This window comes from Ascidiella aspersa, chromosome 4 (assembly GCF_963924565.1).
Source record: "Ascidiella aspersa chromosome 4, kaAscAspe10.2, whole genome shotgun sequence".
Lineage (NCBI taxonomy): Eukaryota > Metazoa > Chordata > Ascidiacea > Phlebobranchia > Ascidiidae > Ascidiella > Ascidiella aspersa.
The window spans coordinates 644677-661575 of NC_139450.1; the positions used below are offsets into that span (position 1 = coordinate 644677).

The following is a 16899-nucleotide window of genomic DNA, read 5'->3' on the forward strand; positions in this document are numbered from 1 at the left end:
TATGTCCAAATTTATGTACGAAACTACATAAAAATTGCGTTAGAACCAATAACTATTATAATTTGCGGCCAGAAATATAATCTATATTAACAGCTATACATCTTGATCCGCTAAATACCTTATTCTCTATATGCCGAAACAAAATTCCCACACTGGGAACTCTTGAAGTTAAGCTTTTATAATATTCTTAAGCAGCCCTAACACGCCTGGCGTGAAACACCGTCCAGAGTGTTGTTTCCAAAACTTTAAAATAATTCGCGCGGCGGAACCCGCTGCAATTTTTTATTGTTTTACAGTACAATATTATGAAAATAAATATCAACCTGAATGCAAAATATCACAAGAAAAAATAACTCGATGTTTCAATGGGCTGAGTATTTCGCTTCAATCATTTTATCAAGTTTAAATCACGCTTCAAAGCTAAAGTAGCTTTCCTTCTGAAAAAAAAAACCTCCCAGACCACACTTTAATACTATACCCTAGAATTGTGCAACTTTACACGCGAAATCACCTTAACTTCAACTCCTGTAAGTGAATTGGTCAGTCTGGTGTTTTTGTCAGATCCCTTCTTATGTAAACTCCCTCAAAATCCTGGCGAGAAAAAGTGGAAAATCGCATTGCGATCCCTATTCTGACGTCACACTCGCTTCCGGGCCAGCGGAAACGACTATGACGTCACAAATCGGTTCTCGCGTCTCGGTCCCGCCGAAATGAGACAGCGTTTTGGGAAACAACAAAAATTTCAGGGACAGCAAAAAAAACATAAAATAATTTTTTGCATGTTAGGGACGTGGTATTAATTTTTTTTAAACATAAAATCAACCTCTTTAAGGCAAACGACAAATGCATGTATTGGTTGTCTGTTGGTTAATTATTTAGAGTTAACTTTTCTCAGGAGATTTTGAACTCACCCGCTCGCCGATGCGAGTACAACTCACCCCGGAGTGCTGGTTGACACATGAATTTCTTACCATCAGAACTTATCGACTCAATTCGTTGGTTTGCGACAAATTAGGACAAAGACTGAAGGCCAATTTTTTTCCTAAATCGTTTATGATACATATGCCATTGCACATGGTAAAAATTTTCTACACAGTTGTGGTACAAAAGAGGCTCAGTCTAAATTTTTGTGCTACTTAAAACATGCAAAAGAACTTCCAAACAATCAGGATTTTTAATATGTGCTGTTCAGAAAAACAAAGTGTGCGATTAAAAGCCAGACAATTTAACCCATTGTAATAAATAAAACTTTCGCTAAACATTTCTCTAAAAAACTCGTCTGTTAGTATTGCGGATCTTGCAATGTGTTACATCGCCTACTTGCGCTTGGAGCAAAGAACTATTCCTTATTCTTAAAACCATTTGCGCTTATCATATGGCAACAATAGTTTAAGGTCACAATAAGGGGCAAATTAACTGCCTTAAAAGATTAACTTCTACTCCAATTGCAAATTGATGTTAAGACTACAAAACCAGGTATAAAACATAAAATAATTTCTTAAAATATTACAGAAATCTGTATTTCACTTTTGTTTTGTACAGAAAAAAAAAAAAGAATCTTTCTTTTACATTTTTTTTTTCTGTGAGAGATTCCCTACTTCAAAACTGTTTCAGCTAATTGCAAAAGTAAGTCTTCGATCGGGCAAAAAACTCGCGGCGAGAAGTTTCGAAAAGCTTTACACTTTGCCATCTTACCACAATTCTGTCTCTAATTCTAGTTTCAACAAAAACTAACCTCTATTGTATTCCTCCATCACCTTTCGCTTAAACAATTAAAACTTACTTCTAAGCGAAAAAAAAGCAATAATTTTGACTGAAGCGTTCATTGTTCTGCCAACAGTGTTGTACGTCAGCAAAAGTTGACCGGTTTGACAACTTGAAATAAACATCTCATCACAGAGCCACTTCGAATGCGCAGCCCTTCGCACAATGCAAGTTGCGAACTGAGCGGATCCATGGCATGTGGGTTAAACCTAAGGCAGCTCTGCTCAGTGCTCGTGTCTGATTCTGTTTCTGCGTTCAGGCGCAATTTTGACCGCTCTGTGTTACTTCATACTGTCGCTTGGCAAAAAGTTGGTGCCGTTTTTTCTAACCTGCCTTTGAGAAAATAGCTGCAAAATTGGGAAGAAAATTACATGAAAAAATACGCTTTCTTAAGCAGCCATGTAAAAACGGGACAGAAAAAGGCAAAAAACACGTTTTAAAGAGTTACAATTTTCACCCTTTTTTCGCAACGCAGTTAGCCATTCGACACAAATCCATTTCTAATTAATTGACACAATGGTGAAATACATTTAACCACCTTACGAAATGACTGGCTGTCCTTATGCTCTGTTGAATCTAAACTTTTTCAAATAGGAATTACTGCTGCTATTTTTTTGAGGTAAAATCTCACGCACATTTAGTGATGCCGCCAGCATATATTTTTCGAAACTCTACAAAAGTAGGGAAAAAAAGTGTGGCGGCTGTTTTTCTATAACTGACCGTTTCGTTGCAGAGCTGCTAAAGCAAGGTCAGCCATTTTGTGCCGCGTTCTGACAGTTTAACTTTACTTGCCTTATTTACAACTTGTATTTTCAGGGGGGTAACTTTTAAAGGAAAAGGCTGTGACCCCTTTAGACGTTAAATTCGGGGTATTTTTAGATATCAAATTATTTTCCGTAAAAAAGGGAAAAAAGTCCCGATTATTTTTCGAATTTTACAAAGATTACCAATAATTAGGCCGTATCGACAATTAACAACCGTAAGGTGGTCGGGATACTTATTATTTATTTCAATGAGAGAAAAAACGTGTTTTCGATGATTTTTATTTGTAAAAAAGAGTCACGGCATTTTAATGAACTTTAATAAATCCTGTTATACGCCGTTACAGAATTACCAAAATCTAGTTAACAAACGTACTCCAAAAACTTAAGAAAATTGCCACCGTTGATTTACGCTCATTTCCCGCTACAACTTATTCGCAAATCCCTCAAAATTTCCCATCTCGCTTCTAGCGCGCCGAGATTTGTTGAGCTACCGATAGCGCAAATGTCGACTCCGTTCTTCGATAAGATCATCCCGGCCTGGACCACACAGCTCGTGATTGACAGGCGCCGCAAAACGCAAGGCAGAAATTTTGAGGGAAGGGCTTAGCTACAAATCCTATTAACCCCCGGCGACACGCTAAATCCGGTGGTTGGAGTTGCGGTGTATTGGAAAGCAGTTGGGGCTGGATGGGTGAAGTCTGGGGCAGGGTAATCACCGCTTTTTTTTTTTTTATATTTGACAGGCAAGGTTTATTTTTGGCTTGTTTTACCTAAAAATTGTTTATAGCTTGAACACTGACATAAAATGTTTAAGTTGAATTGATGCTGTTTCAGTTATCCTAAACGGTTTTAATTCAGTAGTAACTAAGAAAACATACTTTTTAAGTTCTCAATTATCCACTAAATATGGCAATCCGTTAAAATAACAAAAAGCAGAAAAATTACTTAAAACTACAGCAATAAAATTGACGATTCCCAAATCACGATTCTAAAACCTTATATACTTGGGGCTTTTGGGTAAAACAGGGTAAACGTGTGGGTTAAAACGGCGCTATAAACACTGGGTGTTTGTCCCTGGGGCCTTAACCCAAACTTTACGAGGATCTGTCTCCCTCAAATAAACACCCACGTCGCAAGGTCACATTAATTCGAGGTAAACTTGTCGAAATGCTGCAGTTTAAACAATGCAAAGAACTCTAAAGCATCCATAATCACCAACTATAAAAATGCGTTTTTATGTAAAATAAACGTGAAATGAATAAACGTAATCCTAGTTCAGATTCTTAATTTGATTTTCAAGTTTTCTATTTTTTTATTAGTTCTAGTGGTTCAAGTATGTTCTAATTACCATAGTCAGTTTTGTACATAAGAAAAAATATTATTATTTCGCCACTTTTCGACGCCCCAAATTACGTCACATACGGTAAAAATCACAAAAATACGCAGAGACACTGTTTCTGCGGGTTCCAAATGCAAAGCACTTATATTAAACAGCGATCGGTATACGAATAAAAGGTCTTTTTGGGTTAATTACTTTGGTTTCGTCACACAAATCCAAATTCTGACAATCACGAATTTATCACGTGATCGTGCAAACGCGCGATGCATATTGCGCAACAATGCTCCAAACTGCAACCTCAACCTTCGACCGCACTCGAGGAAAATTACGAGAAAGTATAATCGCTAATTACGCGGCTCTATAAAGCTGTCCTCACAGTAAACATGAAAACACTGGCGTGGCAAAATATTGTTGTAATGCTTGCGCTCTGATATAAGACCGGCCACCGCCCTAGCACGAGGTAAGCTTACACAAGACGTTAGCCATTTTGACGGGCCAGCAAATCCCAGCTAGCAATAGGTGCCTTACCTTGGTACGTTGTGTGTGGTCCACGAAGGATTTAGCATTCGATTGGCGTCTGCGTCACACCACTAGTCACTTACACGACAAGGGAAGTTTATATCGAAAGCGCAGTTTTTCAAATATTCATTATTTATTCAATCAGTTTTAATGGCAACTTTAAATAACCTTGGGCACATTTTTGAAACATTTTTTTTATTCTAGTCCTATGCATATTAGCTGCCAGACTAACTTCTAACCAATCGATTTGCTCCCTGGGTCATTTTTAAACTAACCATTTTTCAACAAGAATTTGCTATTTTTTTATACTTCAAGTTAAATTACCGGTTCCTTTTTAACTACGCCTTTGGATCTGAAGTCTTTTGAATCTGCTATCAGCTATTGGTTAGTTAAAATGCGAAATAGCAGGGCATGAGTGGAGAAAAAGTTAAACCGCAGTTTTAAAATGACAAAAAGAAATCAAAAAGGATAATCTTCCACCTGGCCATTCATTACCAAATAGTACAAGTGTCTTAAGAGGTTTAATTTTAACGTAAATTAAAAAACAAGTATGTACAACTAATCCTTATACGACATGACGCAAAGTAGAAAAACGCGGTTTTTAGATTAACGCTTAAATACTGAAGTACGAAACTTAAAAATTTTTTTTAAATTTTCTTTTTCTACCCCGGGAATATATTGAGCCGCCTATAGAGAACGACTTTGTCGAGGTCATGTTCGGGTGTACTCGTGCGACTGTTTATAAGTAGAACACATGAAGATTTAACATTGGATTGACAACATTACACAATTGCGGTAAACAGATCGATCTGCGATAAACAAGCTTATTGCGAGTTAAGCCTGATTTAGCTTTTCAGCCGTACTTGTCAAAAATATGGAGTTTTAAACAAAGCCAAGTATACGGAACCTGTGTTGATAAAGATGTCTACACTCGGGTAAATATTAACTAACAAATTATGACTGTTTGGGGTCTTTTTGACAAATGAAAAAACAAGCATTGATTTCTTCATGTTCTAAGTTAGAAACAACGTTGCGGGTTGCGCAGTTTTAAAGGTTTATAAATTAATATAAGAGAAATATGCAAGTGGTGAATGGAGTAGTTATTTCTTTGTCAAGCTTCATGATTTCAAAACCACGTGACGTATTTCCGTTATCTTTTTCAGTTTCTTCTAATTTGCAGCACAACTGCTTCCAGTTATATATGTGTCATAAAACTGATCATATTTTGCTCTGTAGTTTAAATTTGTTGGCCTAATAATGCCAACAACGTACATACGTCATATAACCTCCTTAAAAGCTTGTAAACACTTCCCTTACAGTTTTCGACTTGGGCCATATATATCGGAAGGTGCGTCTTTTAAAATTTGAATCTGCGCGTTTGCTTGTGTGCCAACAAGGGTTTTTGTGACGTAACAGAGAGGAGGCCTAAAGAGCAGGTGCGGAGCGGAAGTGATTTTATTAGAGCTTTCTTTGTAATATCGCTTGTAAGAAACTAGCGGCCTTTTCAATAAGTGTTGCAAATGCTTTAAAAATTCACGAGACATAGAATTAGCGGTCGCTGGAAATTGACAAAAGCAGTTTCTGGTGTTGGCGGTTCACTATCAACACTTTAATCACACTTGGGCGTGAAATCTTACAAAATAATGGCCTAATCCAAGTTGCAATCTGCTTAATGATGCATGCGCGCATCAAGCCTTAACCGACGCGAAAATTTAACCAGGATATTTATTGAGTTTATTCGAGAGAGAGCGCAATAAACTACTTAGCGTTGTCCTGGTTTTTGAAACTTTAGGGGTCCGAAATTACGCCCGCTAATAAACTACAACCCTGAAAAAAAGTTTTCGTTGGGGAAATTTCTTGTAAAACATTTGAATAAAATAGAGGGTCATTCTATTATTATGTGTAAATTTTGCTATATCTTGATCACAATTATTCTAAGAGCCGCTTAATTGTACTTTAAAACAATAACAATCTCTCAAAAATTTAACTTAATTATCAACATGGCAAAAATCATTTATAGCAATCAAAATTATGCTTCAACGTTCAATGTTTTAGTACATTTATAATTATTTAGCCGATAATGTTAAAGGAACCCCGAATGTTGTGTTAAGATCTCTTGTTTCACCGTACATAGAGACAATATACAAAAACCTGGCAATATTTTGTCATTTGCTATTTTATGCAACAAAAAATAAACAAAATTCATAAAACTTTGAGTATGATTTCTAATGTTAAAAGACATGGCCCCACCTAAATAGAGGATAGATGAAAATGATTAGCGTTAAAAGTGGCCGCACAGATATTGCTTCAGCTTGACAGGCGTATGTGGATTAAGAACGTCTCCTAAACCAACCTTAGACGAATCAAGGTTAAGGTCGGGGTTATGAAAAACACCAAGTGAACAATTCAGCGTTTCGCAGAAGCGCTTTGCGTCAGGCGGCTTTTGACAACAAAGATTGTGATCTTGATCTAAAGACCCCCAACGTAGAAAAACTTGATCGCGATCGGGATTTGGACCAACGGTGGATCGTTGTATCTCGAAAAGGTGTCATAAGTGTTTTGTAGACGCCCATTGAATGAGTAAATACTCGATCCAATAATGGTTATTGCTACAACACAATCGTTTAATGCGACTTTCAAACCAAACACAGCTTTTTATGGATTCAAGCGATTTAAAGCTATATTAATGTCGCCAAATATCGATAGAATTGACTCTTAAAATAGAACTTTATCAAAGTCTTGGACATTACAACTTAATCTTTTATTGGTCTGACAATTTAAATATACCTATATATTTCTAAACTGGTAAAAAAAGGCGTTGGCATGGATTTAGAAATCAATTTTTTTAACTCTATTTTGGTAGTTCTAAGGATAATAAACGTCCATTTAAACACAGCTTATGCGTATGCACAGGATAAATATTACAGATTCGACCAGAAATGGATAACTATAGATAATTCCAATTGTTTAAATTGAGAAATCAGACCAAAATACAGATAATTCTAATGCAAATCTAAGTTGTAAATTTCTTGTTCGTTGTAATTTAGTTCAAATCTTTTTTACGTTTTTACCAAAAATTCTACTTTGTTCAAATGATGTTTTTCACCTTCTCGCTCGTAAATTGTTTAAAGGCAAATCTAGCAAGTTTATTTCAATTTCTAGTTTTCGAGATTTTATTTTTTCTAATTTCAATCTAATTTCGGAAAACAGAAAAGCCCTAATCTTAATTCTAATCTAATTTGACAAAAGCTAAACAAAATCTAGTTGTCCAAGTCTGGACGCCGGTCAAAAATGTGAAGTGTTCACCCCCAAGTCAACTAGTCTGCCGAGGTAAGGAGTTAAGGCAGGCAAAACGGCATGCGGATAAATCTCTTCCGCTGGCTTAAACCTTGTTTAGCTCAGTCGGAAATCTTCGAGCAAAATGAAACTTTATCGCCGCCCCCCAAGTTGCTTGACGGGGTCTGTGGGTGAGCTATTGCCCCCTTATCTGGCTCTGACCCCTATTTACCCCGATATTGGCGCGCGCGGCTAAAACAATATTATGACATTGTTGGCGTTTTTTTCCGGTTCGGCCACGCTCCACTGCACACGAGACACGTGACACGCGAGCAACAACGCCAAAGCCGTCGCTTCACCCAAACAACCCATGGGGCTGCCGGGGCGATTAAATGATGGCCCCAGAATCGTTGTAGGGGCTTAGAAGTACTTGCACTAAGATGGATCAGCCCCTAGCGTCCGACACCGGCTTAGGGGCGGAAAGGGGCGATAGGGGTGCAAGGCGTGACGTTCCTCTGGCGTCGGGGTGACCATAAAAGCCCCCCAAAGTGACATGGGGTGTTCCATCATTACAGACCCCGGGCTTTATCTGGAAATGCCCCCCTCTTGAAAAAATAACGATAACGTTTATCTCACTTGAACGGGATTGTGCGAAGTAGTGTTGGCTTTTTGTGGAAGCCAAGAGAGCAATGAATGAGGATTTCCACGAAATAAAAATGCAATTCCCTGACGGGATCTGACAGTTTACACAGAGAGGGTCGCCCGGATTTATCAAACGTCTGGAAAGAAAACTTTAAAGCGGTGGTTCTAAAACTTTTGAGCTTGCGGCAAACCAAGAAAATAAATTCTAGTCACTTTTACAAACTATATTACTAAAGTAAAAATATTAAACCCCAGTAGAAGTGAGTAACGCTTTTTGTACGTTTCAAATAAATCTTTATTCCTTTTTAACATTAAATCAACGCGAATGAAGAAATATTCGAAATGTTTAAAAAATACTACCTACTTCTATATGGGCTTTGATATCACAAGCTACGTCTAACTACTTTGATATTCCTTTCAAGTTTAACTACAACCTCAAGCAATTATGTTCCAATATTACCATAACTTGACAAGTACCCTAAGTAAACACCACACTATTAAGAGTTTTATCATGGATAGTGGAAGCCAGCTTGCTTAAATGCGTATTTTTTTGGTTTCCGGGGGCGGGTCTTATAATACGAATAAATGATTTTTAAAAATTACAAAAAGATTGAGAATCTCTCGGGGCACAAAGAAATGTTTTGAAAACAATGTGAATCACTTAAATAATAAAACTACATTGGTTTGCCTAACATTAATAAGTATAATCAAGTAAATCGGTGTCTACTGTACGAACTTAATATTTCAATCCAAATCCTCAGAAACAAAAGTATGCCGCACATTTGAAAACACAAAGTTCGTACAAAGCTCAGCCATTTAATTGGCAGATTTTGGTAAAGCAACACAAAATACCTTTTGAAGACCGTAAACCTTTATTTATTGTTTTGACACAGTAGGACCACCTGTGCAAATATGATAAGCAAGTGCTATGCATTTATTTAGCATGATTAGGCGTAACTCTGCTACAAAAGATATTAATCTGTGATCAAGATTTCAACAACACAGTCGTCAACAACATAGTTGGGTGAGTCTAGGATTTTGGTTTGGGGGAGGGCATTAAAATTAAGGGATCATAACGTAACGTCATTATACAGCCAAAAAATACGTTTATATGGCAAATAAAAACAAATTATGGCAATAAATATAGCTTAGGTGGTGGCTATGGTCTTTGAAAGACCATGATTTCTTTATACACAATTTGATCGCATGATTTTGTTCACCCAGATAAACAAAAGTGAACTTATATTTAAAAGAAAGCAAAACTGGAAGTAACTCACAAAAAGGTAATTGACCCTCTTGGCGTTTAAAAAAACATATGTACTTTAACACTTTGTAAATGTTATACAAGTTTTTTTAAATGTTTTTACAAGTTTATTTAAATGTTTTGACAAGTTTATTTATAGCCATTATATTTACACAATGGATTTTACGAACGTACTCTGTTGTTATTTATTTCGTTTTATATTTTCCAATAATTTTTTAGGTGAATTTTGTTTGTAAATGGGTCGACTGTAACAAATCAATCAATGTTTTAAAAGCATTATTAAAAAAATGACACAGGTCTAGGATCCTACCACAGCGTTCAAATAATTAATAAATCAAACACATTATTTGGGTTAGGGTGCGGGCTTGTGTTTGGTTGAGGGTACGGCAAGTATTATTATATTTATTCTCCCAGTTTTCAATTACACTTTTAACTTATGGTTTCGCTACTGTCACTAAAAATAAACGTGGTTCTAGACCAGCGCCATAAAACCTTCCGTAATGTCTCAAACTAGCTACAAAGCAAAATATAAACATGTCAAACTGACCTGTATTGAGAAACAGCTTGCGGGTCGAATTGATTCGCCGATGTAAATATAGTCAACAGAACGTTTACAAGCAAGCTAGAAAACTATTTCGAGACAAAAACAACATCTGACATTCAAAAACTGCTACATTCGACCAGTTAGTTATATATTTCACAAGGCGACCTATTCATGTTTCGCAGCTGTCTGTTACGTCATAGAGAAGAGTGCCAAGGTTTTGAAAAGGCAAGGTTTTTCAAGTTATAAGAGTTTTTTGTGGTTCCAAATTTCACAGGAAGTTTCTCTGGGTTCCTGTGATATGCGATGATGCGCCGTCGTGTAAGTTGGCGTGTAATTGAACACATTAGCTTCCTGTTTGCCCAAGTTTTTGGCAGCCCTTGTGTTTCAACTAGCAGTTCACAGGTCGTACAGCTTGCTGTGACCTGCTTTCGCACATTTACTGCTGACACAAAAGAAACGAACTCACCAAATATAGATTGCTCTTTTTGGACTTCCCGGATTCCAAAACCACAAAAGTTTGAAGTCGTAAATTAAAATGGCGACTGTGGAGAAAATATCCCACGATGATAAAGTTCTTTAAGCTTCTTGTAGCAGCTATAAAATATACTTTGTACATAAGAAACTATTTTTAAATGTCTTGCTGTAGCTTAAACATATCCAAAATAAAGAAAATGTTTTCTTCAAAGTCAGTAGGCCTACGGTAAAAAAATTTAATTTTTTCTGAGTTACGTTAGTTGTTTGAAATTGGCCATTTTGTACAAATTTGTTAAATTATTTGGGCTTATTCCAGTATTTTAATCTTTTGCCAGGTTTTTCACGAAAAACACAGCTGCATTTCTTCTTTTAATGGATAAAGTATTTATATATGGCAGACACTATATGTTTATAAACTATAAAGCATTGCGAGAATGTTTTGAAGTATTGTCCAGCACATACATTTAGAAATCAACCTTCGACAAAATTTAAAATGAATTTCAAAATTGAAAACAACAAATTTGACCCAAGAGTTATTTATTTAACATCAGTTTGAAGAAAAGGCGCGAACTAATCAGCTGATCGAGGCGGGAAAGTTTCGGCGGGAAAACTCGTGACCTCTGCGAGAATTCATTTTTTTTGTTCTTTTGCAAAGTTTTCCTCTGAAAGTAAGACGTATACACTGTGTTTGAAGAGTTTTTTTCGGTTCTAGCTAGTTTTTAAACCTTATTTCGCAATATGGCGTCGAAGCCTCATCCTGACGATGTTGAGAAGATAACGCGACTTTTTGCTGGGTGGTCGGGATTTCAAAATGTTCCTCTTGAAGAAATTGAAACGAAATGCAAACGACGTGTTGAGGTTGAAAAACTTTTTACTCCAGAACAATATGGAAAACTGTCCGACTTTGAAAAGAAACGACTCAAGAATATCAACCGGACTATGTCAATTAAGTATTATCTTGGTGAGTTTGGGAAAAAACTTAAAATGTAAAAAACGTTACTACGCTTTAAATTAGTCTTTTAAAATACGTTGTGATGTTTGTTAGTTAAATTAAAACATTATTTTAACTTAATATGAATTAAAAAAGGTGACAGCGCTGGTCTATAATCCTACCGTATCGCACATTATTCGGGTTAGGGTGGGTCAAGTATTATTATTTAATAATTATTATAATAATACTTGGCCCACCCACACCCAAACGCTAACTCGCACCCTAACCTAAATATTGTGCGTTGATTTATTAACTGAGGTAGGATTCTAGACCAGCGCCAAAAATGACATTTATCTGATATTTTTTGCACAATAATTAAAACAGCAAGTACAAATAACATAACAAAAAAAGTTCGAAATGTAAACATAATTGTGGAATAGCAGAACAGCGCCTATTGATTTTTAGTGTTTTTAAAAAAACATTATACAAACGATTTAACCCACCATCGATTGAAGTAAGGTAACAGAAATAGAATATTTTTGTTCATTAATTTTAGAAAAATTGTTTTATTTAGTAAGAGCTAGAATTTAGTGAAGAGAAATGTTTATTAAAAAACATGATTTTATTTTAAATTATCACTTTTTATTCATTTGGGAAAAATCAATCAGCTCTTGCTTTTTACAAATTGAATAAATTTTAGTTTTAAAGCTTAAATGTAAAATATTATTTTTTTAGAATTGCCACTTCCCTCTGAAAGAGATCTCCGAGCAAAAGTTGGTTTGCCCCCAATTTTCACGAATTCCGACACAAGTTCGGAGGAAAGCGACGAAGAATGGACTCCGAGAAAACCAACCGCGAAAAAAAATCCCGGCTTCACCAGTAAAATGTTGTTGTTTTTTTTTATGTTTTGAACTTTGGTTTTCAAAAACTTCTATTTTTGAAATTTCATTTGAAAAGTAATTTTTAGTTCAAGTAAAAAAATTACAATAAAACTTATTTTAAAAAACTTAATGCAATTTTTTTATTGGAAAACTTATTGTTCTGCTATTTTTGTATAAATGTAATGATTTTTGATGAAAAGCTTATTTTCGAAGCTTCGCAAAATGAAAAGACATATAGGCTTTTATTTTTATCATTGCTTTGAATTAAAATGCAGAAATTTAGTTTAAAATTTGTATTTTTGTTTAAAGGTGTCACAGATATTATGAAGAGAACCAGATTTATCACCAAGGTGATTATTTTGTCTTTGCAGTTGCCTATTGTGGGATTTGAACTTATATTACTCATCTTTATATAAACTTTTAACCCTTTTGCAAATATTAGCCATTTATAAGTCTTTCTTTAAAAGTCTTTGATTCTTTAAATTTATTGTTATTGTAAGTCTTTAAAAAAACATGTTTTTCTTTTAAAGTCTTTGCAACCCTTCATTGTTCCAATAAAGTAGGAGCCAGTAAAGTGCAAAATGTTTTTTTGGTTTATGTATGTGTGAGCAAATGTTAGCTATTTTACCAAAAATCATGTAGGCAAAATCCCTTAAAGCTAACTGTTAGACAAATCAATTTGTTACAGAACTGCACGGTGAAAAATGAAAAGTATGAAGAAAAACCTGATTCTGACGAATTAAAAGTTGTTAAAGACAGCATAAGTAAGAATGATTTGTTTTTTCGTTTTTTTTTAAACTAGTGTCAGTCTCGAACAAAAAAAAAAGCTCTTTGAAACAATTTAATTTCTACATTTGTGTTAATTGCAAGATATCTAAAACTTGATTGTTTTTTGCAAAGTACCGATGAGAACCAAAAGTGGAAAGTTAGTGACATCAAGTGGTGGAACAATTTCTGAAAAGGTTATAATATGTTTTTTTGTTTGGTTGTCTTAACAGAATTAACAATATTAAGATTTGTAGTTTTATAATTTCAGTTGCTTTCAAATTTTAATTTAATTTAATAAGTTTAGGACTTATTTCACCTAATATGCATTTTCAACTTTCAACTAGTTACTTTTGTTGTTTTTCATCAGAAAGTTTCAAAAGAAGTGAAAAAAGTTGAACCTCCAAAACCAGTTGTTAAAGAGAAATATCCACTGCGAGATATTCCAAAGAAATGTTATGAGGAATATAAAGTTCCAACAGAAGATGACTTTTTATGTAAGTGGCTTTAACCGTTTGTGAACAGCGATTTAACATATAATTAGCACTGTATCTATTTATTTGCTGTAAATCATAATCAGCAGTGTTCATTTTTGTCCACTAAAAATGTAATATATATATTTATAAACAAATTAACATATAGTTAGGAATGTTAACAATTTATATCTTGTGAATCATGACTTTAAGTTTTCACGTTAAAAAAGGTAGGTATTAAAAAGTAAAGTTAGAATAATATATATGTTTTAAATTATTCTTTCAAAAAAACATGTAATTTGTTTTTAAAGTTTGCGATGATTGTGAAAAACTACATCTTGGAGACTGCCCTGTTCATGGGCCGTTTCAGATGGTTTGCGATACTCCAGTAAAGATGGTTAGTTTAATTAAATTTTTTTGGTTTTTGCACAAAAAATCAATTCTACATTTTTATATAAATATAGCTCAAAAAACATTTAAACATCCATGAGAACCACAAATGTTAAAAAAAGATCCAAAACAACTTTATTAAAACACAGAATGCTGCAGTTACGCCTAAAATCAGTTCTGATTTTAGGCCGTTTTCAGCGTAATTTCAGTATTTTGTCTTTAAAGATAGTTTTAGATGTTTTTCAACCTTTGAAATTCTTTTTGAATATTACGATATGAAAAGAACAACTGGCAGTGTTGGAATAAGCATACCTAATATAAACAAAAAAATAATAATAATAATATTTTTTGCACTCAGTTATTTTTGATTTATCCAGGGTATTGAAGACAGGGCAAAAAAGACATGTCCAGCAGGAATCAGTATTGGGGTTTCAAAGATACGGGGAGGTGGTCTAGGAGCTTGGTGTGATACAGAATTCCCCAAGAATTGTGTTTTTGGTCCATACGAAGGTGTACAAGTGGAAAGAAATGATGTTCAGAAACTTCAAAAACTTTTCCAAGGTGGATATTCTTGGGAGGTGGGTGTTTAGTTTTGTAAATGTAATTTTTGTAAAATGCATTTGTGTTAATGTTAATGGTTTAGTGATATTGTACTTCACTTTTTAGATTTACAAAAAACAGCAATTGTCACATTATATTGATGGAAATGATAAGAATCAAAGCAACTGGTTAAGATACATTAATTGTGCAAGGTATTTTTCGGTTATTTGTTCAAGTATTTAAAAATGTTAAAATAAAAATCGCACTTCTGTGTTTTAAACTGTTTAATTTAAATTAATAATTTAAAAAGTCCTTTAATTAATTTGTTAAACATGCTTTTAAATCTGCAGTTTTCTGCAATAAGTCTGACATCTGCATAGCATCACCATCGGAATGAGACACTGTCCATAAAAACACAAACCCGCCAGAATAAGATCTAACCCCACCCCTAATCCCAAACAGGGGTAAACAGTCTAGTGCCAAAACTGCGGCGCCCAATCGTCCCATAGGCAATTTACCCTGCTTTGAATATTGTAGCTTTTTAGGTCTTATTGTGTGTTTTTTAGTTATTGTCAACCTTTAAAAGTAATCTTGTATTTAAAGGGAAGAGCCTGAGCAAAATGTGATAGCTTACCAGTACCAAGGAAATATCTACTATCGAACATACAAGCCAGTTAAAAAGGGAATGGAGTTACTTGTGTGGTACGGCAACCAGTACGCTAAATCACTCGGTATTCCGCTGGAATATAGAATAAAGGAAGTTGCAGCGGCCACAAAAGCTCAAATATGTTTCGGTAAATGTTTTATATTACTGTATTCAAATAGAGCTTATTTATTAACTTGATTAAAGGTTAGCAAAACCTGGTGTTCCATTTTTATGAGGGCTACTGTACAAGGTCCTTAAATTATTAGCAAATTAAAAATTCTTTAAAAATTTTTTTTTCGCTTTTCTGTGAATTTGTTTTTAATAAAATATATTTGATGTTAAAACTGCAAAACATAGTTACACAACTGTTTTTACGCTTTTTCTATTTAGTCAAATTCTTAAAATTCATTTCAAATTATTAATTTAATATATTTTATTGAAAAAACATTTAAACGTTGATATTTATATATTCAATTAACAGTTATTCCCTTGTTTGTTTGGTATTTGTGACGTAACAGTCAAACTTGTCTTTAACAGATGACTACTCGAGATGCAGTAAATGTGAGAAGGTTTTTGCCGACGATGAAACATTAGCGAGGCACATGAAGATAAAGCACCCTGATCGGTCGGTGGTGAAGCGACACAAATGCCCCTGGTGCCAATATTCTAGCGATAGGTTATCAGATGTTGAAAAACACAAATTAACCCATACGAAAGAAAAGCCTCATAAGTGTGATATTTGTGATAAAGCGTTTACGCGGAAAGGTCATTTAAAAAGCCACAAGTTAACTCACACCGGTGTCAAACCATACAAATGCGAGATTTGTGGTAAGGACTTTACTAAAGTAAGCAACTTGCGAAAACATAAAAACACTGTTCACGAAAAATCGAAATCTTTTGTATGTGAAGTGTGTTCAAAGGCTTTTGGTCATGCAGGCCAACTGAAACTTCACATGCGAACTCACACCGGTGAGAAACCATACAAATGTAAACATTGCGGCAAACGGTTTAACCAGCGCAACCATTTACGCGCTCATGAACGAACTCACACCGGTGAGAAACCATACAAGTGTGAACATTGCTCGCAAGCTTTTACACAATTATCAAGTTTACGCTATCACGTCATCACAATTCACACGAAACGATTCCCTCACGTCTGTCATGTTTGCGACAAGGGTTTTATCTTGCCTAAGAAACTAAAATCGCACATTGAGAAACATCATCCAACTTCGGAATAAAAAAAATAAACAAACTTGTGTTTTAAAACGTCGAGTTGTTTTCCATTGTTGTTTGTTTGTTTTGTAACATTTACGTTTGTGACGTTTACGTTGTTGTTTTCTATGTTGATTAAATAAATTATTTACTAATATCAAAAGTTTCTTTCTTTAAAGCTCAGAAGGTTTTGGATTTAACGTTTAAATTGGTTGGAAGGTAATTTTACGAACTTGTTAAAGAGGAACGTTAGCTTTAATTTTTTTTGAATACGAAGCAGTTTTCCAAGTTTTTTTGAAAGATGGCGGACACATGTCGAGTTTGGTTTAAAACTCTGATTTTGGGGAAAGTGCGCACAAAAGTAATTGTTCATTTTACCAAAACAAGATATTTTAGCTATAAAGAAAGGTGTAAAGCTTGGAAAACAGTTTTTTTTAGAGAAATACTTTTTAGGTGGCGAATGTTTTTCTCAATC

At 34.7% G+C, this 16899-nt stretch overlaps 1 protein-coding gene across 1 annotated transcript; it reads left to right on the forward strand.

Moving 5' to 3' along the window:
• Nucleotides 1–11324: 11324 nt before the first annotated feature.
• Nucleotides 11325–16450, forward strand: LOC146146522 (histone-lysine N-methyltransferase PRDM7-like). Its single transcript, XM_083386837.1, has 11 exons — nt 11325–11547; nt 12253–12396; nt 12708–12748; nt 13087–13162; nt 13299–13360; nt 13534–13660; nt 13948–14033; nt 14404–14604; nt 14693–14778; nt 15170–15360; nt 15750–16450. The coding sequence occupies exons 1-11, from the start codon at nt 11325–11327 to the stop codon at nt 16448–16450; spliced, it is 1938 nt and encodes a 645-aa protein (XP_083242963.1).
• Nucleotides 16451–16899: the final 449 nt, after the last annotated feature.